At 38.0% G+C, this 24,469-nt stretch overlaps 1 protein-coding gene across 12 annotated transcripts in view; it reads left to right on the top strand.

Moving 5' to 3' along the window:
* Positions 1–24,469, top strand: part of USP54 (ubiquitin specific peptidase 54) — a 132,888-nt gene that overhangs the window by 79,197 nt on the left and 29,222 nt on the right. For 9 of the 12 annotated variants that reach the window (XR_004626171.1, XM_034662688.1, XM_034662689.1 and 6 more), the window contains 8 exons: positions 14,652–14,786; positions 16,805–16,918; positions 17,049–17,131; positions 17,566–17,671; positions 17,784–17,930; positions 19,349–19,498; positions 21,090–21,258; positions 22,621–22,791. Coding sequence is in view for 11 of the 12 variants with exons in the window: in XM_034662688.1 (XP_034518579.1) it covers positions 14,652–14,786; positions 16,805–16,918; positions 17,049–17,131; positions 17,566–17,671; positions 17,784–17,930; positions 19,349–19,498; positions 21,090–21,258; positions 22,621–22,791 (1,075 nt within the window). In the remaining variant the exon portion in view is untranslated. Of the gene's footprint in view, positions 1–8,378; positions 8,464–14,651; positions 14,787–16,804; positions 16,919–17,048; positions 17,132–17,565; positions 17,672–17,783; positions 17,931–19,348; positions 19,499–21,089; positions 21,259–22,620; positions 22,792–24,469 lie in introns of all 12 variants that reach the window. The other 3 variants (XM_034662691.1, XM_034662690.1, XM_019800910.2) reach the window with 2 other exon arrangements.

Genomic DNA, 24,469 nt, shown 5'->3' with positions numbered 1-24,469 from the left:
CCATGCAATATGTGCCCTCCTTAATACCCATCACCAGCCTATCCCAATCCCCCACCCCCCTCCCCTCTGAAGCCCTCAGTTTGTTTCCCAGAGTCCACAGTCTCTCATGGTTCATTGCCTCTTCTGTTTACCCCCCCTTCATTCTTCCCTTCCTTCTCCTATTTCTTATGTTCCATAAATGAGTGAAACCATGTGATAATTGTCTTTCTCTGCTTGACTTATTTCACTTAGCAATAATCTCCTCCAGTCCCGTCCATGTTGCTGCAAATGTTGTGTAATCGTTCTTTCTGATGGCTGAGTAATATTCTATTGTATATATGGACCACATCTTCTTAATCCAGTCATCTGTTGAAGGGCATCTTGGCTCCTTCCACAATTTAGCTATTGTGGACAATGCTGCTATGAACATTGGGGTGCATATGGCCCTTCTCTTCACTACGTCTGTATCTTTGGGGTAAATACCCAGTAGTGCAATTGCTGGATCATAGGGTAGCTCAATTTTTAACTTTTTAAGGGACCTCCACACTGTTTTCCAGAGTGGCTGTACCAACTTGCATTCCCACCAACAATGTAGGAGGGATCCCCTTTCTCCACATCCTCTCCAACAATTGTTGTTTCTTGCCTTGTCTATCTTTGCCATTCTAACTGGCGTAAGGTGGTATCTCAGTGTGGTTTTGATTTGAATTTCCCAGATGGCTAATGATTTTGAACATTTTTTCATGTGTCTGTTAGCCATTTGTATGTCTTCATTGGAAAAGTTCATGTTCATATCTTCTGCCCATTTTATGATTTGTTTATTTGTTTCTCGTGTATTGAGTTTGAGAAGTTCTTTGTAGATCTTGGATACCAGTCCTTTATCTGTGGTGTCCTTTGCAAATATATTCTCCCATTCCGTGGGCTGTCTCTTAGTTTTTTTGACTGTTTCCTTGGCTGTGCAGAAGCTCTTTATCCTGATAAAGTCCCATAAGTTCATTTTATCTTTTATTNGTGATCACAGCTTTGTAGTATAGCTTGAAATCTGGCAACGTGATGCCCCCAGCTTTGTTTTTCCTTTTCAAGAATTCCTTGGCGATTTGGGGCCTTATCTGGTTCCACACAAATTTAAGGGCTGTTTGTTCCAGCTCTTTTAAAAATGTCCTCGGTATTTTGATCGGGATAGCATTGAAAGTGTAGATTGCTCTGGGTAGTATGGACATTTTAACTATGTTTATTCTTCTGATCCATGAGCATGGAATATTTTTCCATCTTTTTGTGTCTTCTTCAATGTCTTTCAGGAGCGATTTATAGTTTCTAGAATATAGATCCTTTACCTCTCTGGTTAAGTTAATTCCGAGATAACGTATGATTTTAGGTGCTATTGTAAATGGAATCGATTCCCTAATTTCTCTTTCTTCAGTCTCATTGTTCGTGTATAGAAATGCAACTGATTTCTGAGCATTGNAGCATTGATTTTGCATCCCGCCATTACTGAATTGCTCTATAAGTTCTAGTAGTTTGGGGGTGGAGTCTTTTGGGTTTTCTATATAGAGTATCATGTCATCTGTGAAGAGAGATGGTTTGACTTCTTCTTTGCCAATTTGGATACCTTTTATCCCTTTTTGTTGTCTGACTGCTGTTGCAAGGACTTCTAGTACTATGTTGGATAATAATGGCGAAAGTGGGCATCCTTGTCATGTTCCTGATCTAAGGGAAAGGCTTTCAGCCTTTCCGCATTGAGAATGATATTCGCTGTAGGCTTTTCATAGATGGTTTTTATGAAATTGAGAATGTACCCTCTATCCCTACACTCTGAAAGGCTTTAATCAGGAAAGGATGCTGTATTTTGTCAAATGCCTTTTCTGCATCAGTTGAGAGGATCATATGGTTCTTGACTCTTTTCTTGTTGATATGATCTATCACACTGATTGATTTGCGAATGTTGAGCCACCCTTGCATCCCAGGGCTGAATCCCACTTGGTCATGATGGATAATCCTTTTAATGTACTGTTGGATCCTATTACCTGGGATCTTGTTGAGAATTTTGGCGTCCATATTCATAAGGGAAATCGGTCTGTAATTCTCCTTTTTGATGGGGAAAGAGAGTCTTAAGCATACTCTGCACTGAGCACGGAGCCCAACTCAGGGCTCCATATCAGGACTCTGAGACCATGACCTGAGCTGAAACCAAGAGTCAGTCGCTTAACTGACTGTGCCACTCAGGTGCCCTGTAAATGCAATCATTTTATATAAATTTGTTTGAAAGTGTGTGTATGTGTGTCTTCTTTAGTGCAGCATGTTTAGGGCACGTTGACTTTGTTCATCTTCATTATTATATGGTATTTCATTGTGTAAATAAACCAGTTTGTTTATTCTATTGCTGATAGTCATTTGGATTATTTCCATTTTTTATTTTTTTATGAACAATATTGCCAAGACCATTCTTTTATGTATCTACATATGTATACAGATTTTTTTTTTTGCGTATATGCCCAGGAATGGAACTGTTTTCCAGTATTTCCATATGTTTTCCAATGTGATGATACTAATGTGTATTCTGGCCAGCAGGCTTGTCCTGGAAGTTGAAAAAATTCAATTCTGAAATTCTTATGATAAATAGGGAAGGATAGACAGAACATTCTTGAAGAATAATAACAAAATGAGTGACTTGCCTGTGTATCAGTCAGAGTAGACTAAGTTATGCTTTGGTAACAATCTAAAATCTCAGTGATAAATATACAAAAGATTTATTTTGCATTCCCATTACTTGTCCACTGCAGGTTAGTAGGAAAACCCTACTGATTGTAGTCACTCAGGAACTCAGGTGCCAAAGCTACAACCAAGCTATTACTAGTGGCCACGTCAGAGTGGAAAAGAACTCTGGAGAGTTTTGCACAGACAAATGAATGCTCTGCAGGTCACTTCTGCTCAGAGCTCACTGACCAGAACTAAAATCATATGGCTCCAGTGAATCCCAAGCGGGCCAGGTAGTGTGATCCTATCAAAATCCTTGGGAGAGGGAAGAACCAGAAATACTTGGCAAAAGTACTGATGACTACCATACTTTATCAGATATCAAGGCTTATAAAACTATAGTAATTAAGACAATGTGGTATCAACACATTATGACTAATAAATCTATGGATCAAAGTCATGAGTTCAGAAATAGACATAGAGAAACTTGCTACTTGCCCTGTGAATCAAAGGAGAAAGTGGACTTTTCAGTAAATGGTGATTAGATAGTTGGTGATCCATATAGAAAGAAAAAGGAAATTAAAACCCTACCTCATATAATTACCAAAAGCATGAATTTCAGCTGAGTTAAGGACTGAAACATGAAAGAAAACTTTTTTAATGTTTTAGAAGAAAATATCTTCTAAATAGAAAGAATATCATGAACTCAGGGATAGACAGGATTTATTAAATAAGACATGAAAAACACAAAGTTAAAAACATTGATAACATTTTACTACAGAAAATTCAAAAACTTCTGTTCATTAAAAGACTCCAGAAGAGGGTAAAGACACAAGGCCGCACACAGGTAGGAAGTATCTGCAATATATTATATAACCAACAAAGTATTCGTATTCAGCATAGAACTCCAGAGAAGAACTTCTATAATGAGTATGTAAAAGATAATTGAGTCAGTGGGAAAATGGGCAAAAGATATAAACAGGCATTTCTCAGAACAGGAAACCCGAAAGACCTTTAAGCAGATGAAAGATTCTTACCCTCCTAAGTAATCTAAGAAATGTAAAGTAAACCAATACTGTCTTCAGATTAATAGAAATTTAAAAGTCAGTTAAGATTGTTACCTGAAAGGTGGAATAATAAGAACTTACATACAATTGCTGGTTGGAATATAAATTGATACCACTCATTAGGGAAGTAATTTGATATTACATTTTTCAGGTAAAACTGAAGTAGCATATACCCTGTGACTCAGTAATTCCACTCCTAGATACATGTTGTATAGAACTTCCTTGTATATACATATCAGAAGTTATATTTGAGAATGTTCAAAGTAGTATTTTTTTTGTGATTGTAGAAAAATGGAAATAACCCATTCCAACTATAGTAGAATGTATTTAAAAATTATGGTTTGTTCCTAAAGTATGATATTATATAGCAATGAAAATGAATAGCCTTTAGCTCTGTATATCAGCTTGGATTAATCACAAAAACATTATACTGACTGAAAAAAGCAAGTCACAGAACGCTATATAAACTATGATTCCATTTATATACAAAGTAAAAATGGGCACATATATGTGATAAAACTATAGAGAAAATTCGTAAAATTCAGGACATTGGTTATCTCTAGAAGGTGGAGGGGGAGGAGATTATAGTCAATTGGGGAGTTTCACAGTCATTGTTAATTCTTTTCATTTCTTTAAAAATTTTTTTTAAAAAAGATTTTATTTATTTATTTGTGAGAGAGAGAGAGAGCACAAGCAGGGGGCGTGGCAGAGAGAAAGGGAGAAGCAGGCTCTCTGCTAATCAGGGAGCCCGATGCGGGATTTGATTCTGGGACCTTGGGATCATGACCTGAGCCGAAGACAGATGCTTAACTGACTGAGCTCCCCAGGAGTCCCTAATTTTTCCATTTCTTAAATTGGGTGTTGAACACATGGGCATTTCTTTATTATTCTTTAGCTAAATATTTAACATCATGCTTGTTTTTAATTTAAATGATGATTTTTATTAAATGTAGTACAGGGGTGCCTGGCTGGCTCAGTCAGTAGAACATGCAACTCTTGATCTCAGGGTTGTAAGTTCAAGCCCCACGGCGGGTATAGAGATCACTTAAAATAAATTCTTTTTTTTTTTTTTTAAAGATTTTTATTTATTTATTTGACAGAGATAGAGACAGCCAAGCGAGAGAGGGAACACAAGCAGGGGGAGTGGGAGAGGAAGAAGCAGGCTCATAGCAGAAGAGCCTGATGTGGGGCTCGATCCCATAACGCCGGGATCACGCCCTGAGCTGAAGGCAGACGCTTAACCGCTGTGCCACCCAGGCGCCCCACTTAAAATAAATTCTTAACAGCAACAACAACAAAATAATCATACCACAGTCATTTTAGAAAGCACACTAAAGTGTAAAGAGGAAAGCTGGAAATTGCCTGACTTGCATCACAGAAATTGTCATTTCTCTTTATGCCTCCCCTCTGGTCAGTGTATTTCTAGTAATAAGTCTTTCCGTCCACTTTACAGTAAAAGAATACTTTTTTTTCAGATCCCTGAGTTGCCTCTCCATCTCTAGTATCATCCTATTTCATTTGTTCTAACCTAAGAATATGCTGGAGTGCTATTTTGAAGTTACTCCCTTCTTGGATAATCTGGAAGGGACTCTCTATTATCTCTTAAATCACTTAAAAATGTATGATTATAGGCATTTAAAAAACTAATTTCATACTTCCTTTTCCTTTCCTTTCCTTCCTCAGGCACTCTCCATTTCAACTATGATAGCAGATGGTACACTCTCTATGCCTACCTCTTAGACATTGCAGATGTTATTCACTTTGCCTGGATCCCTTGGCACCCAAAACATAACAACAATAAAGCAAAACAACACATCCCTTTTAAACCAAACCACATCCAGTCCTTTCAGAACTCCAATTCAGAAACATATATCTTCTCTTTTTCCCCCCAGAAATGTATCTTCTTAATGAAATTTTAAAAATCTGACCTCTATCTAGACCCATGATTATTTTACTTAATCGTATTTAGCATGGCTGAATGAGTTTTGGGGAAGGTGGCTCAGCATTTCCTCCCTGTTGGTATTCCTTATAGTGCTTGCACCATAATATAAACACTTAACTTTTCTGGGCTCATGTATTTAAGTAGTTCTTGGGTTTTAGTTATAAAGTTTTGAGTACTTGCCTTTTTCTTCTCTTTTTTCTTTTTGTCTTTTATGTTCTTTCTCACTCTTGTCCTACTTCTGATTTTCACTGTGGCTTTTGGTTTTATACTTTTTTTAGTAGGTCTACTTAATCTGGGACTTTATGCCTCATTTAGATAGGGAAGGGTGAGATGTATATGTGTGGTGGGGGTCCTGGGGAGTTGATGGTGGGAAGATCTGCTGAAGAGTCAAAAGCCTGGGATTCTGTCAAGCAAAGCAGTTATCTGGTATCCTACAATTAAGTTACATGTTAACTTTGTGGTGTCCCAGTGTGGGTATAATGCTATATATTTAAATCCCATTTTTTTTCTCTGCCTCCTATTTAAAAATTAGAGGAATCTTTGCTGAAGCAAATAATTCCTTTTTGCTGGTACTTCGTGTCCTATTTGCATTCTTACTGCTAAGTTTGAAATGTAAAATTCTTAAATCATAGATTTTTTTCAAAATAGGGAACTCCAAAATTCTTTTTTTTTTCAAAGATTTTATTTATTTATTTGACAGAGACAGACAGCGAGAGAGGGAACACAAGCAGGGGGAGTGGGAGAGGAAGAAGCAGGCTCCCAGTGGACTAGCCTGATGTGGGGCTTGATCCCAGAACGCCAGGATCACACCCCGAGCCGAAGGCAGACGGTTAACGACTGAGCCACCCAGGCGCCCCGGGAACTCCCAAAATTCTTGAATTTGAAGTACTCTATAAGAACTTGCCAATTCTATAAAGTCAGAATTCTATATGGTGGTACATAATTGTTTAGTTCTAGAACCCAATATTAAGAACAAAAAGAGACACAAACATGTTGCTATGTGAATCAGAAGCTAGCCAACTTTCCCTTAGTCTAATGTTTGGATGGTCCCTTAGTCTAATGATTTGCCCTTCTGAGTGTGGCTAGAAGATGTATATCCCTGCTTTTTCTCCACTTTTTAATTTTCCTTGCACCAACCCTTAAAATGCCTTTACTTTTGGTCTTATACGAACACCTTTTATGTAATATTTTTGCTTTTTCTTCTGCTCTCTGAATGTTTATCAGTATTTTTGTGCCTGTGACCTTCATCAGGTACCATAGTACATGTTGTATTCAGAGCTTATAATTGCTTTTTGGTGGTTTATACACAATATTTAGGATAATCCATTTCTTTTGGTTCAGTAAAATGTACTGGGTTTTTTTTTCTTTGTTACCTAATACTAAGTTCCTAAAGTAATTTCAGCCTTGAAATCTTGCGTGCAAGTTATCAATGATGGCTTTCATTAAAAAGAATTTGTGTTAGTGTGTCTTTCTTCCTACTTTGAACCACAATGCCTTTCAACACTGATTTAGCAAATAGAAGCAATTTGGGTGCTAATTACCCTGTTCCTTCTGAATCTACAAATTTATTCCCGTTTAGTGTTACTAAAAGATATTTCCTGACCTGAACTGTTGTCATGCCTATAGCCCAGAGTTCTTATTTATTATTCATATTGAATCTACCCTTTTACCCTCAGCCCCCAGGGTATGGTTTTACTTTGGTGTTGGCTTATTTATTTATCTCTGTCCAGGGGAGGAAATCCGTCCTCTGTACTTAGTATGCCACAAAGATTTTGTTCTCCTTCCAGGGATTGTACTAGAGGCTTTGCAGTGTGCCAAGATGTAGGACAGAGTGTTTTTTGTTATAGGCAAAGAAGAATGCTTCATTGATTGATTAAATTCAACAAATCTTCTTAATTAATGATTTTTCTTTTAAGAATGCTAGTACAAGGCATCAAAGCCAGGGAATGGTGGTGATGGTAAGGGTAGGTGGGGAGTAAACAGGTTTTTGTGTATAAGGTGTTGTGTAATGTAAGTCTGTAAGCACTAAGACCGTTTGAAAGGGGCAGGAAAATCTGTGTTCTGTTCATAGCCCACCTGTTAACTGGGGGGAGATTTGAGAGTTCGGAGAATAAATACTTGAGTATATTTTAAGTGTGTACCATGTAGCTGTTCCTCTATTGGGTATTGAAGCATAAGCACAGGGAGTAAAATGGTATAGGAAATTACTCATTGTTCATTATCATCGGTCCAGTCCTTTTTTTGGTAGATTATTGGAATACAAGATTCCTCACTGTCTTATAGTCATGGTTAATATCAGAGAAGAGTAAATCCATTATGCTGGACTATTCAAACAGGGAAATTAGATTTCTAATATGTTCCCTGGAAATTTTGGCTAGTGATAAACAGCCCTCACGTGAAGAAGGTATATCCCTTTGTCTAATGCAAATATTATCTACTTGAGTTGAACTTCTTTGTTTTGCTTATCTAGGTGTATGAGCATATGTGTGTCATCTTTTGGTTAACCTTTCTTAGTCTTAAAGTCCTATTAGGCTGTACTGAAGTATTCTCAACTAATTTAACCGTGGGCTTAACTTGGATAGTATAAAGTTGAGGCTTTTATCCTTTTAAAAATTTGGAGCTTAGAATTTTACATGATATTCAAATAGAGGGGTATGGCTGCAGGGAAAAATATAGTATTATGATTCTTTCCTTTTCAGAGTTTATGGCAGAACCTGAAACTTACACAATCTCAAAATCTTTGTGCATGTCCAGAAGGGTCCCCCTTTTCATTTCCCCTTTGGGGTAAGTGGTTATGGTATTGATTCTCAAAATTTGATTTAAATACTGTTGGTAATCTCTAAGGTCCTATATTTTTTATCTTGACAAAAATTAGCAAATTGACTATTATATTTTGTAAAATCTCACCATTAGTTTATGATTTCCCACTAAAAGCAATACCATTCTCTGGCGAATTTGGCCTGTCTCTGTTCTGTGGCTCTCTGTCCAGTGTCTTGAAGTCTTGCTGTTTCTTTCTGTGTCTCTGTCTTTGTGTGTATGTGGGTGTCTGTCTCTTTTGCCCTGATAGCAGGAATGAGTGTGATAGGTAGCTTATGATGGTCTTTAACTTCACCACTGCGAGTCCACAAAGTATTAGGTTATGAACTCAAAGAGTACAAATAAAACCCTAAAACTCAATGGGGAGATATGGTATTGATAACTGAATTTACTTAAAAGGACTGATATATGATATGTGGATAATTTTCTAATCGTGAAGTCCAGAAAAGGTAGGTATTTTTAGACATAAGGTTAAGGAATCCCAACGGAGAAACTAGCCAGCTGTTCTGCCTTCTCTGATGTTGGAGCAAGAGTTTCTATTAAACTGACTGGATATTTGATGATTAAGGAATTATTATTACCTTTTTCTAAGTGTGTTAATTATATTATGGGGTTATGTTTTAAACAAAAAGAGTTCTTATTTTTTAGAGGCGTATCCTGAAGTATTTACAGATGAATAATGTCTGGCATTCGCTTCAAAATGATCTGGGAATGGGATAAGTGAGTGGGTTGTATATATGAAATGAGATTGGCCACAGGCTGATAATTGTTGAAGATAGATAATAGGTACATGGGAGTTTGTTGTGGTATTTTGTCTACTCTAGTATGTTTGAAATTTTCTGCAAAAAAATGTTAAAAATCCAATGTTATTGTTTTGGGTGCCAAAATGGCAAACATTTATATGTTTTTCCCCACTTGAAAAAGAATGTTTGCGATTCTTTTGAACACATAAAACTAGTGAGAAGTTCTCTTTTCCAGTAGTCCTCAAGGAGTAGTAGCTCCTTTATCTTTCTTTCAGTGGATTGTGTTTACAAACAGGCTTGATTGGCCACATTCAGGTTTATAAGTTATTTAAGTCTCTGATTTCCAGGAGGTGTGGAGAAAAGGAGTGATTATGAGAGCCAAAATGATGAGAGATTTGGGAAGCCCAGATCAAGAAGAGAAAACCTAGAAACTGAGTTAGTAGCAGTGCATAAAGTGTGTCGTGCCTTTGCAAAAATTATTGTTGGACACTCTTCAGGGATGAGTTGGACTGCTAACTTTCCAAAAACCTAGGGTCCATAAAGCATCAAATTTAGTGATGGCCCTTCTCCTTGACCCCCATCTTCTCTACTCATGACTTCTTTAGATGCAAGTCTAGGAAGTCCTGAGAGATAAATAAACAGCTCTTCCCCGCCCAAAAACAAAAGTCTGTGTTTTAGGGGGGAAAAAAAAACTTAAGCAACAGCTGCATTTGTAGATGCCAGAGCACAAAGACTTTCTGTCTTTATGGCACTTTTATCTTATTTACATGGTTTTTACTAATCCAAATAACTATGTGCTCATGTGGGTAGAATTGTTTGCTCCATGATTCAAGAGAAATGGGTGGGGAAGCACCTGCTTTTAGTCATTAAAGTCTTATTGCTTTTGCACCGTATCCAAGAAAATAGTTAACAGACAAAAAGTAATTTGCCTTTCCCTGAGAATGAAAAGGAAGACCTCTTTGGTTTCACTTTGTGAAGAAGAGCAGAGAGAAACCTCAAAGGTGGGTTTTCTCTGTTTATTGAAATGAAACCATCAGGGACCCCATAGGGAAATATGATTCTTGGGTTTTGGTTCTCCTGCCCTTTCTCACTCGCTGCCACAGAACTCAGCAATTGGAAGAATACCAGTTTTTGTTCCTTATTGGTGCTACCACCTGTTCTTATTGCTGAACTAAATGTTCTTGGCTTTCTTTGGTGTGAACAGGATCTCCCTCTGGGAAAGGTGGGAGGAGGGTGAAAAAGGGAACAGGAGGAGGCCCGTTCCAGCCCTTGTGTTCATGTGAGAGGGACACACAGGGGTTAGTGTGCTGCCCTAACAGAGGGGCTTTGTGCTGTAGCTTCTTCCGGAGCTGCAGCTCCACAGATGCATGCTGGGACAGCTCAGGCTTCTTCATCCCTGATACACTTGCTTTTTCCTAACAATAGCAGAGCAAGACTGATAATAATGGTTACAATAAAATAAAGAAGATGCAGGCATTCTGAATACATTCAGATATTCATTGTGTATGGAGAAAGTTGCCTATAATTAAGAGATGAGAAAAAGTATAGTTCGGAGACATTGATAACACTGAACACAAGTCAGATCTGTTATTGCATATCCATTGTGCATGTAAGCAGAGCTCTGACTTTAGGTCTTTCCCTTTGTGTGCTGAAACTTTTCTTAAATAGTCATGAGAAATCTGCCTCTCTCGAATGAGAGCAACAGAAAGAGAAAAGTTTGGTCCTTCCTATCCAGATTTCAGAGACTGAGGAGGTAGCTCAAAGTAGGTGCATTTCTGACCCAAGGTCAGTGGCAGACAGGATCCTTAGTAACCTAAAATATAATGACAATAACAACAACAACAACAACATTACTTGGATAGCACTTTTACAGCCAGGCATTAGTCTAAGGTATAGATAGAGATATAGATAATTTATTTAATCCATAAATAACCCTAGGAGGTAAATACTATTACTAGTCTTCTTTTAAAAGAGGAAACTGAAGCCTAGAGAAGTTAAGTAACTTTTCTAAGGTCACAGAGATGGCAAATAACAGGACTGGGATTTTGAACCCAGATAGTCTGGTTCCAGAGTCCATGCTCTTAACTATTATTCTGTACCATCTCTCAGTGGAGTTCTGTCCTTTCTCAAGCACGGTCATCTGAACCACAGAACACAGAACATGACTGGAGCAACTATTTTAATTCTCTCTGGATAATAACATAACTACTGCTATACATAGGAGAGAAGTTAGTCATTAGGAATTGTTGATGCCTTAGAATATTAGGGCTTAATTTTTGAGGGAACTCAGTTGAGAAAGACTAAAGGGGCTATATTTTGAAAATATCACATTTGTTTAGAACTGTCCTGGAACTAATTTCCCATTGGTTTGTTTTGAAACCAATTTTGGACTCTGGACAAAGGACCAAACCTCATCCATTCCATGCTCTAGAAATAGAGCCTTTGTTAGCAGTAAGATCTTAGCATTAACAGTTGAGAAGAACGGCAAGTTAGGATGTGATAGTGGTCACTTATTGTTACCAGTGGTCAAACCACTATTATTTGTAGAAGCAGTCACTGCTTCTTTGGCCACCTTTTCCTTTGTTTCTGTGTTCCTCTGTTTCAGAATCCTATAGGTCACTTGGTATAGATACCAGTTGCTCTCTAAGAATGTTTAACTGTGGACCTAAGCCGTTCCTTTTGGTCTAGTTTAAGGGTCACTGATAGACATTCTTCTATTTCCAGTAACAAATTATGGAAGGTCCTGCCTTGCCTTTACCTGCTCTTAAATATATTTGTGTAAAATGTCTGGGTTAATCCAAAATAACTTGGAGTACTTATAATAGATTTCCCCCAGCTCCTAGCTTATAAAATAATACTAAATATGTATTATTAGTACTGTTTCCTCCACATCATATGGAGTCCTTTGTTGGGAAATAATAGCAAGTTATGTAGCAGATTGCTCTTGAGCTGCTTTGGGATAGATGTTCAGTGTGTATGAGGAGGAACAGTGCTAGTAAGAGAGTAGAATGAGGAAAAAACAGTTCTAGCTTGAAATTAGCAGAATGAGATTTAATCCTATTTTGCTTTAACCAGTTATATTACCTTAAGAAAAATTTTCAACATTCCTAGGTGATTCTTTATCTTCTTTGAAGAAAAGAAGGGACACCTGGATGGCTCAGTTGGTTAAACGTCTGACTCTTGATCTCAGCTCAGGTCTTGATCTCTGGGTTGTGGGTTCAGGCCCTGTGTTGGGTTCCCCACTGGGCATGGAGCCTACTTAAAAAAAAAAGAGGGAACTTAATATCTTAATAAGATTTACCCATATCACATCATTCATTCATTCATTCATTCACTCATCCAGAATTAGTTATCAGTTGCCCTCTATATGCCAGTACCCTTCTAGGTGTTGGGAATAATATAGCAGGGAATTAAAGGGCAAAAATTTTCTGTCCTCACACGTAAATTCTAGAGAGTGTAGTCAGACAGTAAATAAGTAAAATACATGGTATTACAGATGATAATAAGTGCCATAGAGAAAAATAAAACAGGTGAGGTTAGGAGGTTTGGGGAAAAGGGGGTAGAGCTTGCAATTTTAAATAGAGTGATCAGGGGACGCCTGGGTGGCTCAGTCCGTTAAACGTCTGCCTTTGGCTCAGGTCATGATCCCAGAGTCCTGGGATCAAGTCCGCATCGGGCTCCTTGCTCAGTGGGGAGCCTGCTTCTCCCTGTGCCTGCCGCTCCCCCTGCTTGTGCACACTCTCTCTTTTCGACAAATAAAATCTTTAAAACAAACAAATAAATAAAATGATCAGGAAGTACTATATAGTGAGGGTAATATTTGGATAAAAATCTGAAGAGTGAGTGACTGAGCTGCTAATAGTTCAAGTAAGATGAGGACCAAGAATTGACCATTCTAGGTTGGTGAGGCCTCCTATTCTTAGATCACATAAGTAAGTTTATTAAATGGTCTCATTTCTAGTCTCATTAGTAAGTTTGAAAAATAACCATAGTTCTTTTTTTTTTTTTTAATGAGGAAATTACTAACAAGAATTTCAAGTGAGTGACATTCTTTGGTGTGTTGATATGTAACTCATCATTGAATTTATTGTTTGGGTGGTTTAGTGATGATCTGGGCCACGTGATGTCAAAGGACCATATTCTAGTTTTTGTGGGGAAGGTCAATACCACTTGAGAAGAACTCATCAAACCAGGTGCCACTTGTTGCCACCTTTTGTTTCCATTCTCTGGACATCACATTCATCATTGTTTCAGATCAGGTAAAGATGGAGAAGATAGATACATTTAATTACAACGAAATCATAAAACTTCTCCACATAAGAGACACTAGAAGACTAGAGAAGATATTTGCCAAAAGTCGTATTCACAAAAGAGCCAGAAAAACTAAATGTAGTTAGAAAGACTCAAATTAACCAGTCTGAGTGTATTTATTAATTGCTGACAAGGATATGGGGAAATTTATTTATATTCACTTACTGGTGGAAGTAAAAGTTGAAATAGCTTCTTTATAATGGAAAAAAAATGGAGGCTGCCAAAATGTCCATCAATAAAGAAATGGATAAATAGATGTCGTATAGGCACCTGATAAAATACAACACCGCAGGGAAAAAGGATAACCGTGTGTGTGTGTGTGTGTGTGTGTGTGTATAAATTATGGACAGATCTCAAAAATAATGCTGAATTTAAAAAAGTAAAAGTCAGTGTGATATTTTGTATATAAACAAAAATATACATAAAAGTATACTATGTGTTATTTAATGATATATATATATATATATACACACACACACACGCACGCACGTATGCGCACACACACACACACACACAAATATCCAGGTATACAGAAGTATTAAAAAACAGAAGATTGTGCAACAAACTCGTGATAGTGAATGGCTGGTAAAGAGTGGGTGGTCTTAAATGGAACTTCTTCTGTAGATTTGAAATAAGCATCGGTATTAGACAAATAGGTCTTTGTTATATTATTCTTTGTCCTTTGAGTAATTCTAAATTAAGAGAAGGGGGCCAAGTTTCATAGGCTAAGCCCCAGAGAATTATTTACCAAACCATTTATATATAATTTGTTCTTATTTACTGTGGATCTTCTACCTCTGGATCAGAGGAAATGAGGTAACCCTATATTAATTAACTCATGACAGTGGTTTCTCCTAATGTGTTCTTAATGGTATCACAGTCAGATGGAAGAGCAAGGATCTTTACTAGCACAGATCATGCCCTTTATTCTGACTGTTGATTTTTTGCTTTTTTGTTACCAACTACAAGCATATCAACTCATGGGAAGTATATTTGGTTCCATTGTCAAAAGCATGGAGATGCTAGCTTGACAGACTGGGATGTGTAGAAGCTTAATAACAACACTGTGCTTTTTCCCCCTGTCTAACCTCTTCCCTACAGGGAATCTTTAACCAGTTTCAGTGTAGTAGCGAAAAAGTGCTTCCATCTGACACTCTCCGCAGTGCTCTGGCAAAGACTTTCCAGGATGAACAGCGTTTCCAGCTGGGAATTATGGATGATGCTGCGGAGTGCTTTGTAAGTGTTGGCCTCTGGCCCTCTTTGATTTGGGGTGAGACTGTTGATGGTCTCCATCAGGGACTGGGTACTTTACTGTAGTATTTACTCTGCCCTAGTATCTACAGTTAGAACTAGGAATTTCCCTAGTTTTTCAGAGCTCTAGGGTGTCTCTGCTAATGAAGTAGGAATTGCATAATGGGTTTATTCTTTTTCTTTCCTTTAGGCTTAGAGTAGTTTTGTGCTTGCCATTGCATAAAACAGTGGCTCTCACCTTCAAAGGAGACAGGGCTCATTAAAATACAAATTGCTGTGCCCCACTCCCTTGAGTTTCTTATTCAGTATGTCTGGATTAGGGCCCAAGAATATCTAGCTCTAACAAGTTTCCAGGTGATGCTAACCCTGATGCTGCTGGTCTGGGGACCACCATACTTTGTGAACTCCTGCGTTACTAATGATAATTAAACAGAGAATAACTGAGTCCCTAATACAAGTGTAATGTGCTGTTTAGGTAGCTACATTGCTCCCAATGACATTTAGTAGAAGACTCTTCTGAACTCTGGGTTCTACGCATCAACCTTCAAAAGACTCTGTGTGCATCCATTAAAAAAATCTGAGAGTGATCTATATTCCATTACAGGGTAAAATGTCACCAAAATCAGAGATACTGCTGAGAAACTGGATCACTTATATATTGCTGATAGGAATGTAAAATGGTATAGCCACTCTGGAAAACAGTTTGGCAGTTGTTTAAAAAACTAAACTTGCAAATTATCATATGGTTCAGCAGTTGCATTGCTGGACATATACCCCAGAGAAATGAAAACTTAAGTTTTCACAAAAACCTGTACATGAATGTTCATAGAATCTTTATTTGTAGTAGCCCCAAATTGGAAACGACCCAAATTCCTTTAATGGTAAATAGTGAAACTTTGGTACTTCCATACCATGGAATGCTATTCAGTAATAAAAAGGAATTACTAATTTACACATCAGCTTGAATGGATCTAAAGGGAATTATGCTGACCAAAAAACACAGTATCAAAAGGTTATATACATACCATATGCTCCCATTTATATAATATTCCTGAAATAGCAAGCTTATAGAGATAAGAGAATAGATTAGTGGTTGCTAGGTATCAGGGTTGGAATTGGGTGGGTAAGGCTATAAAGGAATAATGTGAGGGAACCTTGTGATGGAACAGTTTTATATCTTTTTTTTTTTTTTAAAGATTTTATTTATATATTTGACAGAGATAGAGACAGCTAGCGAGAGAGGGAACACAAACAGGGGGAGTGGGAGAGGAAGAAGCAGGCTCATAGCAGAGGAGCCTGATGTGGGGCTCGAACCCATAACGCCGGGATCACGCCCTGAGCCGAAGGCAGACGCTTAACCGCTGTGCCACCCAGGCGCCCCGAACAGTTTTATATCTTGATTGCAGTGGTTGTTATATGACTCTATACATGTGAGAAAATTGCAGAGAGTTACACACACAAATAAGTGTATGTAAAACTGGTGAAATCTAAATAAACTCTGTAGACTGTATTGATGTCCATTTCTTGGTTTGGTTATTGTACTATAGTTATGCAAGATGTTACCATTGGAGGAAAGTGGGTGAAGGGTACATGGACCTCCTACACAATTTTTTTTTTTTTTTTATTAAAAGATTTTATTTATTTATTTGACAGAGATAGAGACAGCCAGCGAGAGAGGGAACACAAGCAGGGGGAGTGGGAGAGGAAGAAGCAGGCTCATAGCAGAGGAGCCTGATGTGGGGCTCGATCCCGTAACGCCGGGATCACGCCCTGAGCCGAAGGCAGACGCTTAACCGCTGTGCCACCCAGGCGCCCCAATCCTACACAATTTTTTTGAAGCTTCCTGTGAATTTATAATTATTTCAAATTAAACAGTTTTCAAAAAAGTAGAGGTATTCTTACCTTCCAAGCGGATCACTATTTCTCTGAGTAAACTGCCTACCAATTTGTGCATTTTTCTATTAAGTATCACTGGTATACTGCTTTTGTTCTTTCCCTCTTAGGAAAACCTCTTGATGAGAATTCACTTCCACATTGCTGATGAAACCAAAGAGGATATATGTACTGCCCAACACTGCATCTCCCACCAGAAATTTGCAATGACATTGTTTGAACAGGTGAACCTTATCTCTTATCTACATCACTTCTTCTTCAAGAACACTTTATGCTGGGATGCGGGGTATTAGATGGGTGCCAAAACAATCAGTGACTGTGGCTGCTTGGTTTTGCTTTTTTACCTGGGCCCAGTGTGTGTGTACTAGCTGTGGTGCCACTTCTGATCCGCTGCCTTTCATCCAGATGGTGCATTACATCTCCACTACTTCCCTTTGGTGAGTCTTAAAGGGTTCTCTGTTTGTGCCCTTAGGTACTCCTTAAGGATTGAGTTTTCACTGAAGGCATCCAAATAGCTTCCGTTTTTATTGTTAAGACTATGCTATATTGTAGGAACTCAGAACAACAACTTTAAAGTAACCTTTGTTGTTCCTCCTCCTCTCCCAACCATCTCCTTTTCTTAGGTTCAGTTCTAGTCAGCAAGGTGGGAGGTGAAATGGGGACTCTATGAGCTTTGGATTTTGGGACAGGCAGGGGCACTCATTATGTTTGGGACACTGAAGCTGGCTGGTCAGGACAAGGGGCTTTGGTATAGTGGGCAGAGGAAGAAAATCAAACATGTGAGTTAGGAGTTTGCATGAATAATCTATTTGATTTAGTTATAACTCTGAGTAACTCCTACCATCATTCCCTTCCATTCCCTATCTTGAAGCAATCAGGCTATTTGTATGCTGGAAAGACGAGAAAAACCCTCACCAAGCATGTTTGGAGAGCTGCTGCAAAATGCCAGCACCATGGGGGATCTGCGGAATTGTCCGGTGAGTTAAGTCAGGGGTAGGGTTCAGAGTGGGGAGAAGAGCCCTAGGATTAGTGGAATTGAGGCAGAGCCAGTGGGAAACATCTCAAACTTGTCTTATATATGTATTTCAGAGCAACTGTGGAGAAAGGATTCGGATTCGCCGTGTGTTGATGAATGCTCCACAGATTATCACAATTGGGCTAGTATGGGACTCAGACCACTCAGACTTGGCAGAAGATGTCATTCACAGCCTGGGTACCTGCCTTAAGCTGGGTGATGTAAGTATTACTACCTTTATCTCTGACTTAGAGTTCTTGTGTCTTAGTATTGCTTAAGGGCAATGAACACTGAACACAAAGGTATATCCTAGGTGACAAATAATATAGTTTTGGACAAATATACCTGTTATATGTGTACACATAAACGTGCATGCATTACCTGCTCACATACCTCCTTTGGGTAGGTGGCAAAGGCTTTTTAGAAAAAAATGGGATGATATTTGCCTTGAGAGACAGGATGGGCAGAGCTTAGCTACTGATAAAAATCAAGCCATTTACAGAGTTATTGTGTGCCCTACTCATTATTTGTTTGTACCAGTGTAGGGTAGGGAGGTATATTCAACCACAGATCAAAGAAGTGAGCAGTCCTGACTAGAGCTGCTATGGGAAGTGAAGGGGTAGAAGTTGGTGACCTGAGTTTTACAATACAAAATTTACAGTGAGGAACCCAATGTCTGTTGAGAAGGCAATGAAGTAGCTTGGAAGAGAATTTAGTGGCTTAGTGGTTTTCTGTGCATCTATTCAGAGAAATAGGGGAAAAGATTTCAAGCCTGGGGTCCTTAACCTTTATCAGCTCCATGCCCTACTATAGGTATAGCCAGGGTTTTCCTTAAGTTCAAGAGAAGAGCCAGAAATTCTGTGGTTTCCTTTCTACTGGTTTCTTTCTCTTAACAGTCCCGTGAGTAAGGAGATTCCTTGGCATTCTTTAATGTCACTAAGCCACAACTGAGAATAAATGAACTATCTGGGATCTTATTTTAGGTCTCCTTCCCAAGGAATCTCTGACATAAGTAGGGTATACACAATTAAATCTCACTTTTCTAAATTTCTGTAGTCTACGTCTTCTGTATTGTTCTAGTTTTATTTTATTTTTATGATGATTTTCTCATTCAAATAAGTTTCTCAAGTCAAATATCCTTTTTGTCAAGTTTTTTTGGTATGTTCTTAGAACCTATGGCAGTGCTAGACATCTACAAATTGAAATGCTGATAACCAGCATGGTGGTATTGCTCCTCCTAAGGGCATTTTTACCCCTTAGTTCGGGTCTCAGAAGGAAATTTATGTTTATGGCACCAGCTGATAAGTAACTTTTGAAATTTGAGTGTTTTGTTTTTGTTTTGCTTTGTGTTTTTCAAATTTTTTGGCTCTTCTTATGATAAGCACAGGCAATAAAATAGCATTGAAAGTATGAAGAAACAGCACCACCTTACCAGTTTACTGGCTTCTATCTGTCTTGCTTTTCCCTACATTTTGTCTTTTTAGGTTCATTCTGATGATTAATACGGACTAGGGAAAATTTTAGACTGAAGAGTGGAGAAACAAGTCAGTACCTTAACAAGAAATGATGGAGTCTGCTGAGAGATGATGTGAGAGGGTTGAGTATGTGACTGTTTTTCCATTCTCTTTTTTCCCCACAGCTGTTTTTCAGAGTGACAGATGACCGGGCCAAGCAGTCTGAACTGTACTTAGTAGGAATGATCTGTTACTATGGCAAACATTATTCTACATTTTTTTTCCAAACAAAGATCCGCAAATGGATGTATTTTGATGATGCTCATGTCAAGGAGGTAGGAATATTCAAGCCCTTCTTAAAGTTTTTGGTGACTGCAACAAAAAACTAAGGATAATTACTTATCTACTTGTCTTCATAATTTTGATGTCTGTTTACCTATCTATCTATTGAATTTATGAGAGTGTCAGTCTTAACTTCTCCAATTAGATGGCAAGTTCCTTAAAGATATGATCGATATATTTCCTGTTATTTTCTCTGAATCTTCTCACCATGCAGTCAGCACAGTTCTGTGTTTATAGTTGACAAAGTGGTTTTTTTGTTTTAACGTATTAATTGGTTGATTTGAGTGAGAACAGTTTAATGCTTTAAATTAGGTTAGAAGGTTAGCATGAAGTTCAGAATTTCAAACTGAAATTATCAGTGGGTAATCCTTTATCCCAGAGCTGCTATCGATTATTCCCTGATTGCTACCTTCCTGAAGTGCCTTAACATGTTTTGGGGATAGTGCAGGGAAAAAAAATGGGGGCTATGAGGATATTTAAAGCTGGAAACTTGTTACTATCTAAATCACAGAGTCTGTGACTGCAGTAGTTAAGGTGATCTGCATGAGTTAGGAAGATTTGAGATAAGGTTAGCAGCTAGAAGATTCCTGACTATAATTTACACCAGTCCATGGATGTTAAGCAGTGTCTTCTACAAATAGTAAAGTCTGTCAGATTTCCTGATTGTCTATCTCTTTTTTTTGCTGTTGTGGTTTTGGGCAATTTATGTGAATTCTTTGAGCTTTAGCATTTTTTTTTGAAAAATAATACTTGCCTTATAATATATTAAATAAGTTTTGTATGTAAAAAGGATATTTGTTTTAATTAAAGTAATAGTTATAAATTTACTGAACATCTATTATGAAATAAGCACTAGCTAGTTGTTCAACTCTCTCAAGAGCACACCATCTCAGAATGTGACTGGTCCAAGTTTAAGAGAGGGTGAGTTTAGGGATTTGATTGGATTGTTGTTTCCATGGCTCTTCTGTCACTCTTTTCCACTGCTTTGGCAGTGCTGAATCCGGCTCAAAGCTAAGGCCGAGGTTCAGCTGTCTATTCTAAGCAGTTTGACATTTTATGTCCTGCCATGTGTGAACTCTGAAATGGAATGTCATTTATTCTAAGGCAGTCTGTGAGAGAGTTTCTGCCTGCTCTTTAGCTTCATAAAAGTGATTTTAATATTTAGGCAAAAATTATATAATTTATAGAATGATAGAATTGCAAATTTCCAGCAAGGGCTTTAATCTGTGAAAAGAAATTGATCACCAAGGCAGCTGAAGTCCCCTCACATAGCATATTCACCTTTGAGAACTTTCATTTATATTTCACAACTGAATTGATGTTTCACAGAAATTAAAGTAATTTTATTCATCATTCCTACCTCTTCCAGGGGTTTTACTGCTTTCTAAAAGGACTTAACAAAAAAAAAAGAGATTTAACAAAAAATTTATGAAATTTAGGTCTAAGGTCTCTTTGTGGTCTCTTTACCCAATTTTTGTCTTTTTATCTTTCTTACTTTCTTTAGAAAAACAGAGTAGGAAGATATGTTTTGAATTGTGGATATGAAGTATAACTGTCATGTTCTTCTGATTGTTTCTGGTTCAGATTGGGCCCAAATGGAAGGATGTGGTGACCAAATGCATCAAGGGGCATTATCAGCCTTTGCTACTGCTTTATGCAGACCCCCAGGGTACCCCAGTGTCCACCCAGGATCTGCCTCCCCACATTGAGTTCCAGTCATACAGCAGGACATGCTATGATAGTGAAGATTCAGGTGAGCAGTCTGGCTCTTTACCTCTTTCTTCTCCTTTCCAATGTGATCACTGGACAGTTAGGACTAATACATAATCATGAGCCTAGCACATAGCCTAGCCTGTAGAAAAAAGATCCATTAGAGATGGAAAGAAGTGCCAATTCGTGCTGAAGCCCAAGGTGTGCCAGACTTTGTTTCCTTCGGCCTTCAAGAATGTATTGCCTAAGTCACCTGCCCCTGATTCACAAGTGAGAAGGCAATTAGGTTGATTTAGCCTGAATTAATAAGTTTCAGGGAGACTCAGTGTTTAACCTTCTAATAATGGTAAGATGACTAATTCTTACTATCAGTTTAACAGTGACTTCACCGAAGTGTTAAGACCAAGAAAAATTATACGAGTTACTACAAAACTAGTCATTTTGTTTGGGAAGAGAGACTTTTGTTTTAAAATGCCAAGTGTAGTAGCAATATTCCTCAGCCTATGAATCAGTTTTTCACTTCTAATTCAATCGTTTGCAACTTAAATCATGTTTTCCTGTAGAAACGATTTGCAGCTTGATGGCTAAAGTCTCAGGTTAGCTCATAGAGGCTTATAATATATTAGAAATACAATCCTAATGGTTTTGGCTTGATTTCTGAAAAGGAGGAAAAAGAAATATTCATTTTTTCTTTTAGATCTAGGACTGTCCCAGAGTATAATTTTGAAAGAGAAGACACTTGTCCTTGGAATTTTTTTCCCTCCCTTTTGTGCCTCTCTCCTGCTTGGTACCTGGTGTTCTTCCCAACCATGTACCTACCCAGACCTGCTCTACTTTTTCTCCCTTCAATCAAACACCCATTTCCACTTTTGTGCTTATCTCAGCAAGTTGTTCAGAGAAAAGTAGTCTGATTGAACTAATTTACTCTAAAGTATAAATAACAGCCCCATAATTTCTCAGATATATTAAAAATGCTTACAATGTCAATTAAATTTTTTAAAGTGACATTTCTGGCAGTATAGGAGAAAAATTATGGGATGGGAAGCAACTGGTTATGTATGCCAGGTCGGCCTGGGACTCTCCATCTAAATAGATCTTACTTTTCACAACTTTTTCCTTTCTTCCACTTTTCCCCATAGGTTTTCTAAAAGCCCCACAGTTTTTCACAGTGGCAGGCAAAGTGAGGGCTTCCGCAAGGTAGGGGCAGGAGTGGGAGGAATTGTTTGTGTGTCTGGGTTATCTGGAAGTTGGGTGTTGGGAAGAACGGCTCTGGTATATCCTTCTCACCCTTCCATCTAGGAAGTTCTTGCCTTATGGACCTTTGTTGACATCCAACTCTTTGCCTTCTCTCTGTCACTATCCTCTCTTTCCTTACTTTTGCATATGTGTCTCCTCCTTCCCTCAGGGAGGGAGCCCTCCATCTCAAGTGACACTCGAACAGATTCCTCAACGGAGAGCTATCCCTACAAACACTCCCACCATGAGTCTGTGGTCAGTCACTTCTCTTCTGATTCTCAGGGGACAGTCATCTATAATGTGGAGAATGATTCCACGTCTCAGAGCAGTCGGGACACAGGTAGGGAGTTATACAGTGGACCCTGCTTGCCTGATTCAGTTCCTGCATAGAGATTCTCCCAGGAAAAAGAAACTGGGGCAAGTCAGAAATGTTTGTCATGCAAAGGGAGAAAGGCACAGAACTTGGGTAATTGGGTGGGATGAAAAGAAGCAACACAACTCTGAATGAACGATGATATTCCATTACAGATATTTCTATCAACACCAGCATATCAATAAGGATGATTATAATGTGATTATTGATGTGATTGTTTATTCCAAAATCTGTTTTTTGTTTCTGCTATATTCTTGATCCCTGTCCTTCTCATAGTGTTCCAGTAAACTTTCATGGTTTTGCACCTCATTATGTTTTCATGCCAGGCTTTATCCCAAGTGGAGGGCTTTGAGAGAAGGGGCATATTTATAGGCATGGGACACTTGCTTATCACCTTGCTGGGCTTCCTGAAGGACAGAAAAGCAAAAGAAAGAAAGCTAGTCTGTTTGTTATTGTGAGTTCCATGTAGAGAATATTCTTGAACTGTTCTGTTAATCTGTAGAAGAATGTGCCTATTGTCAGTGGAAGAAATCAATTCAGTACATGAAAGGAAGAACAGTGAGTGACTCACTGCTGAGATGAACAGTTTATCACCTAATGCTTAGAACAGTGCCCATACTCTTAGAGACTTGGTAATTAGTGAGTTCATGGCTTTAGATTGGTGGTTCCTACTCTGTGCTTGACTTTTTTTTTTAAGTTTTTATTTAAATTCCAGTTGTTAGCATACAGTATAGTATTAGTTTCAGGTGTATAATGTAGTGATTCAACACTTGTCATACAACACCATCACAATGAGTGGCACTCCTTAATCCCCATCACCTATTTCACCCATCCTCCCACCCACCTCCCCTCTGGTAACCATCAGTTTGTTCTCTTCAGTTAAGAATCTGTTTCTTGGTTTGCCTCTTTCCTTTTCCCCCCCTTTGCTCATTTGTTTTGTTTCGTAAATTCCACATATGAATGAAATTATATGGTATTTTTCTTTCTCTGATTGACTTATTTCATTTAGCATAATACCCTCCAGATTCATCCATGTTGTTACAAGTGGCCAGATTTCATTCTTTTTTTATGGCTGAGTAATATTCCATAATAGCCAGTGGATAAAGAAGATACGGTATGTATGTATGTATATATATACACACACACACACACGCATACACAGATATGATATACCATATCTTCTTTATCCATTCATCAGTTGATGGACACTTGGGCTGTTTCCATAGTTTGGCTATTATAGATAATGCTGCTATAAACATGGGGGTGCATGTATCCCTTTGAATTAGTACTTTTATATTCTTTGGTTAATACCTTTTTTTAAAAAATAGGGAATTTTAAACATTTTCAGAAGTATACAGAATAGTATACTGCTCCTCCATGGACTCACCGCTTAATATTAGTAAGTATAACTCATGGCCAATCTAGTTTTATCTATACCTCTACCTACTCCCCCTACGCCTGGATTATTTTGAAGCAAATTCCAGATATTATTTCACCTTTTCCATAAGTATTTGTAGTATGTATCTCTAAAATAAGAAATCATTTTTAAACATATCATTATCACACTTAAAAATATTAATAATTCCTAAAAACCACTAAATAACCAGTAAGTTTCAAATACACAAATATCTTGTAAATTTCATCA

Source organism: Ailuropoda melanoleuca, chromosome 6 (genome assembly GCF_002007445.2).
Source record: "Ailuropoda melanoleuca isolate Jingjing chromosome 6, ASM200744v2, whole genome shotgun sequence".
In the NCBI taxonomy this organism is placed as follows: Eukaryota; Metazoa; Chordata; class Mammalia; order Carnivora; family Ursidae; genus Ailuropoda; species Ailuropoda melanoleuca.
The sequence above is the reverse complement of the archived record's forward strand: the minus strand, read 5'-3'. Positions and strand labels throughout refer to the sequence as shown.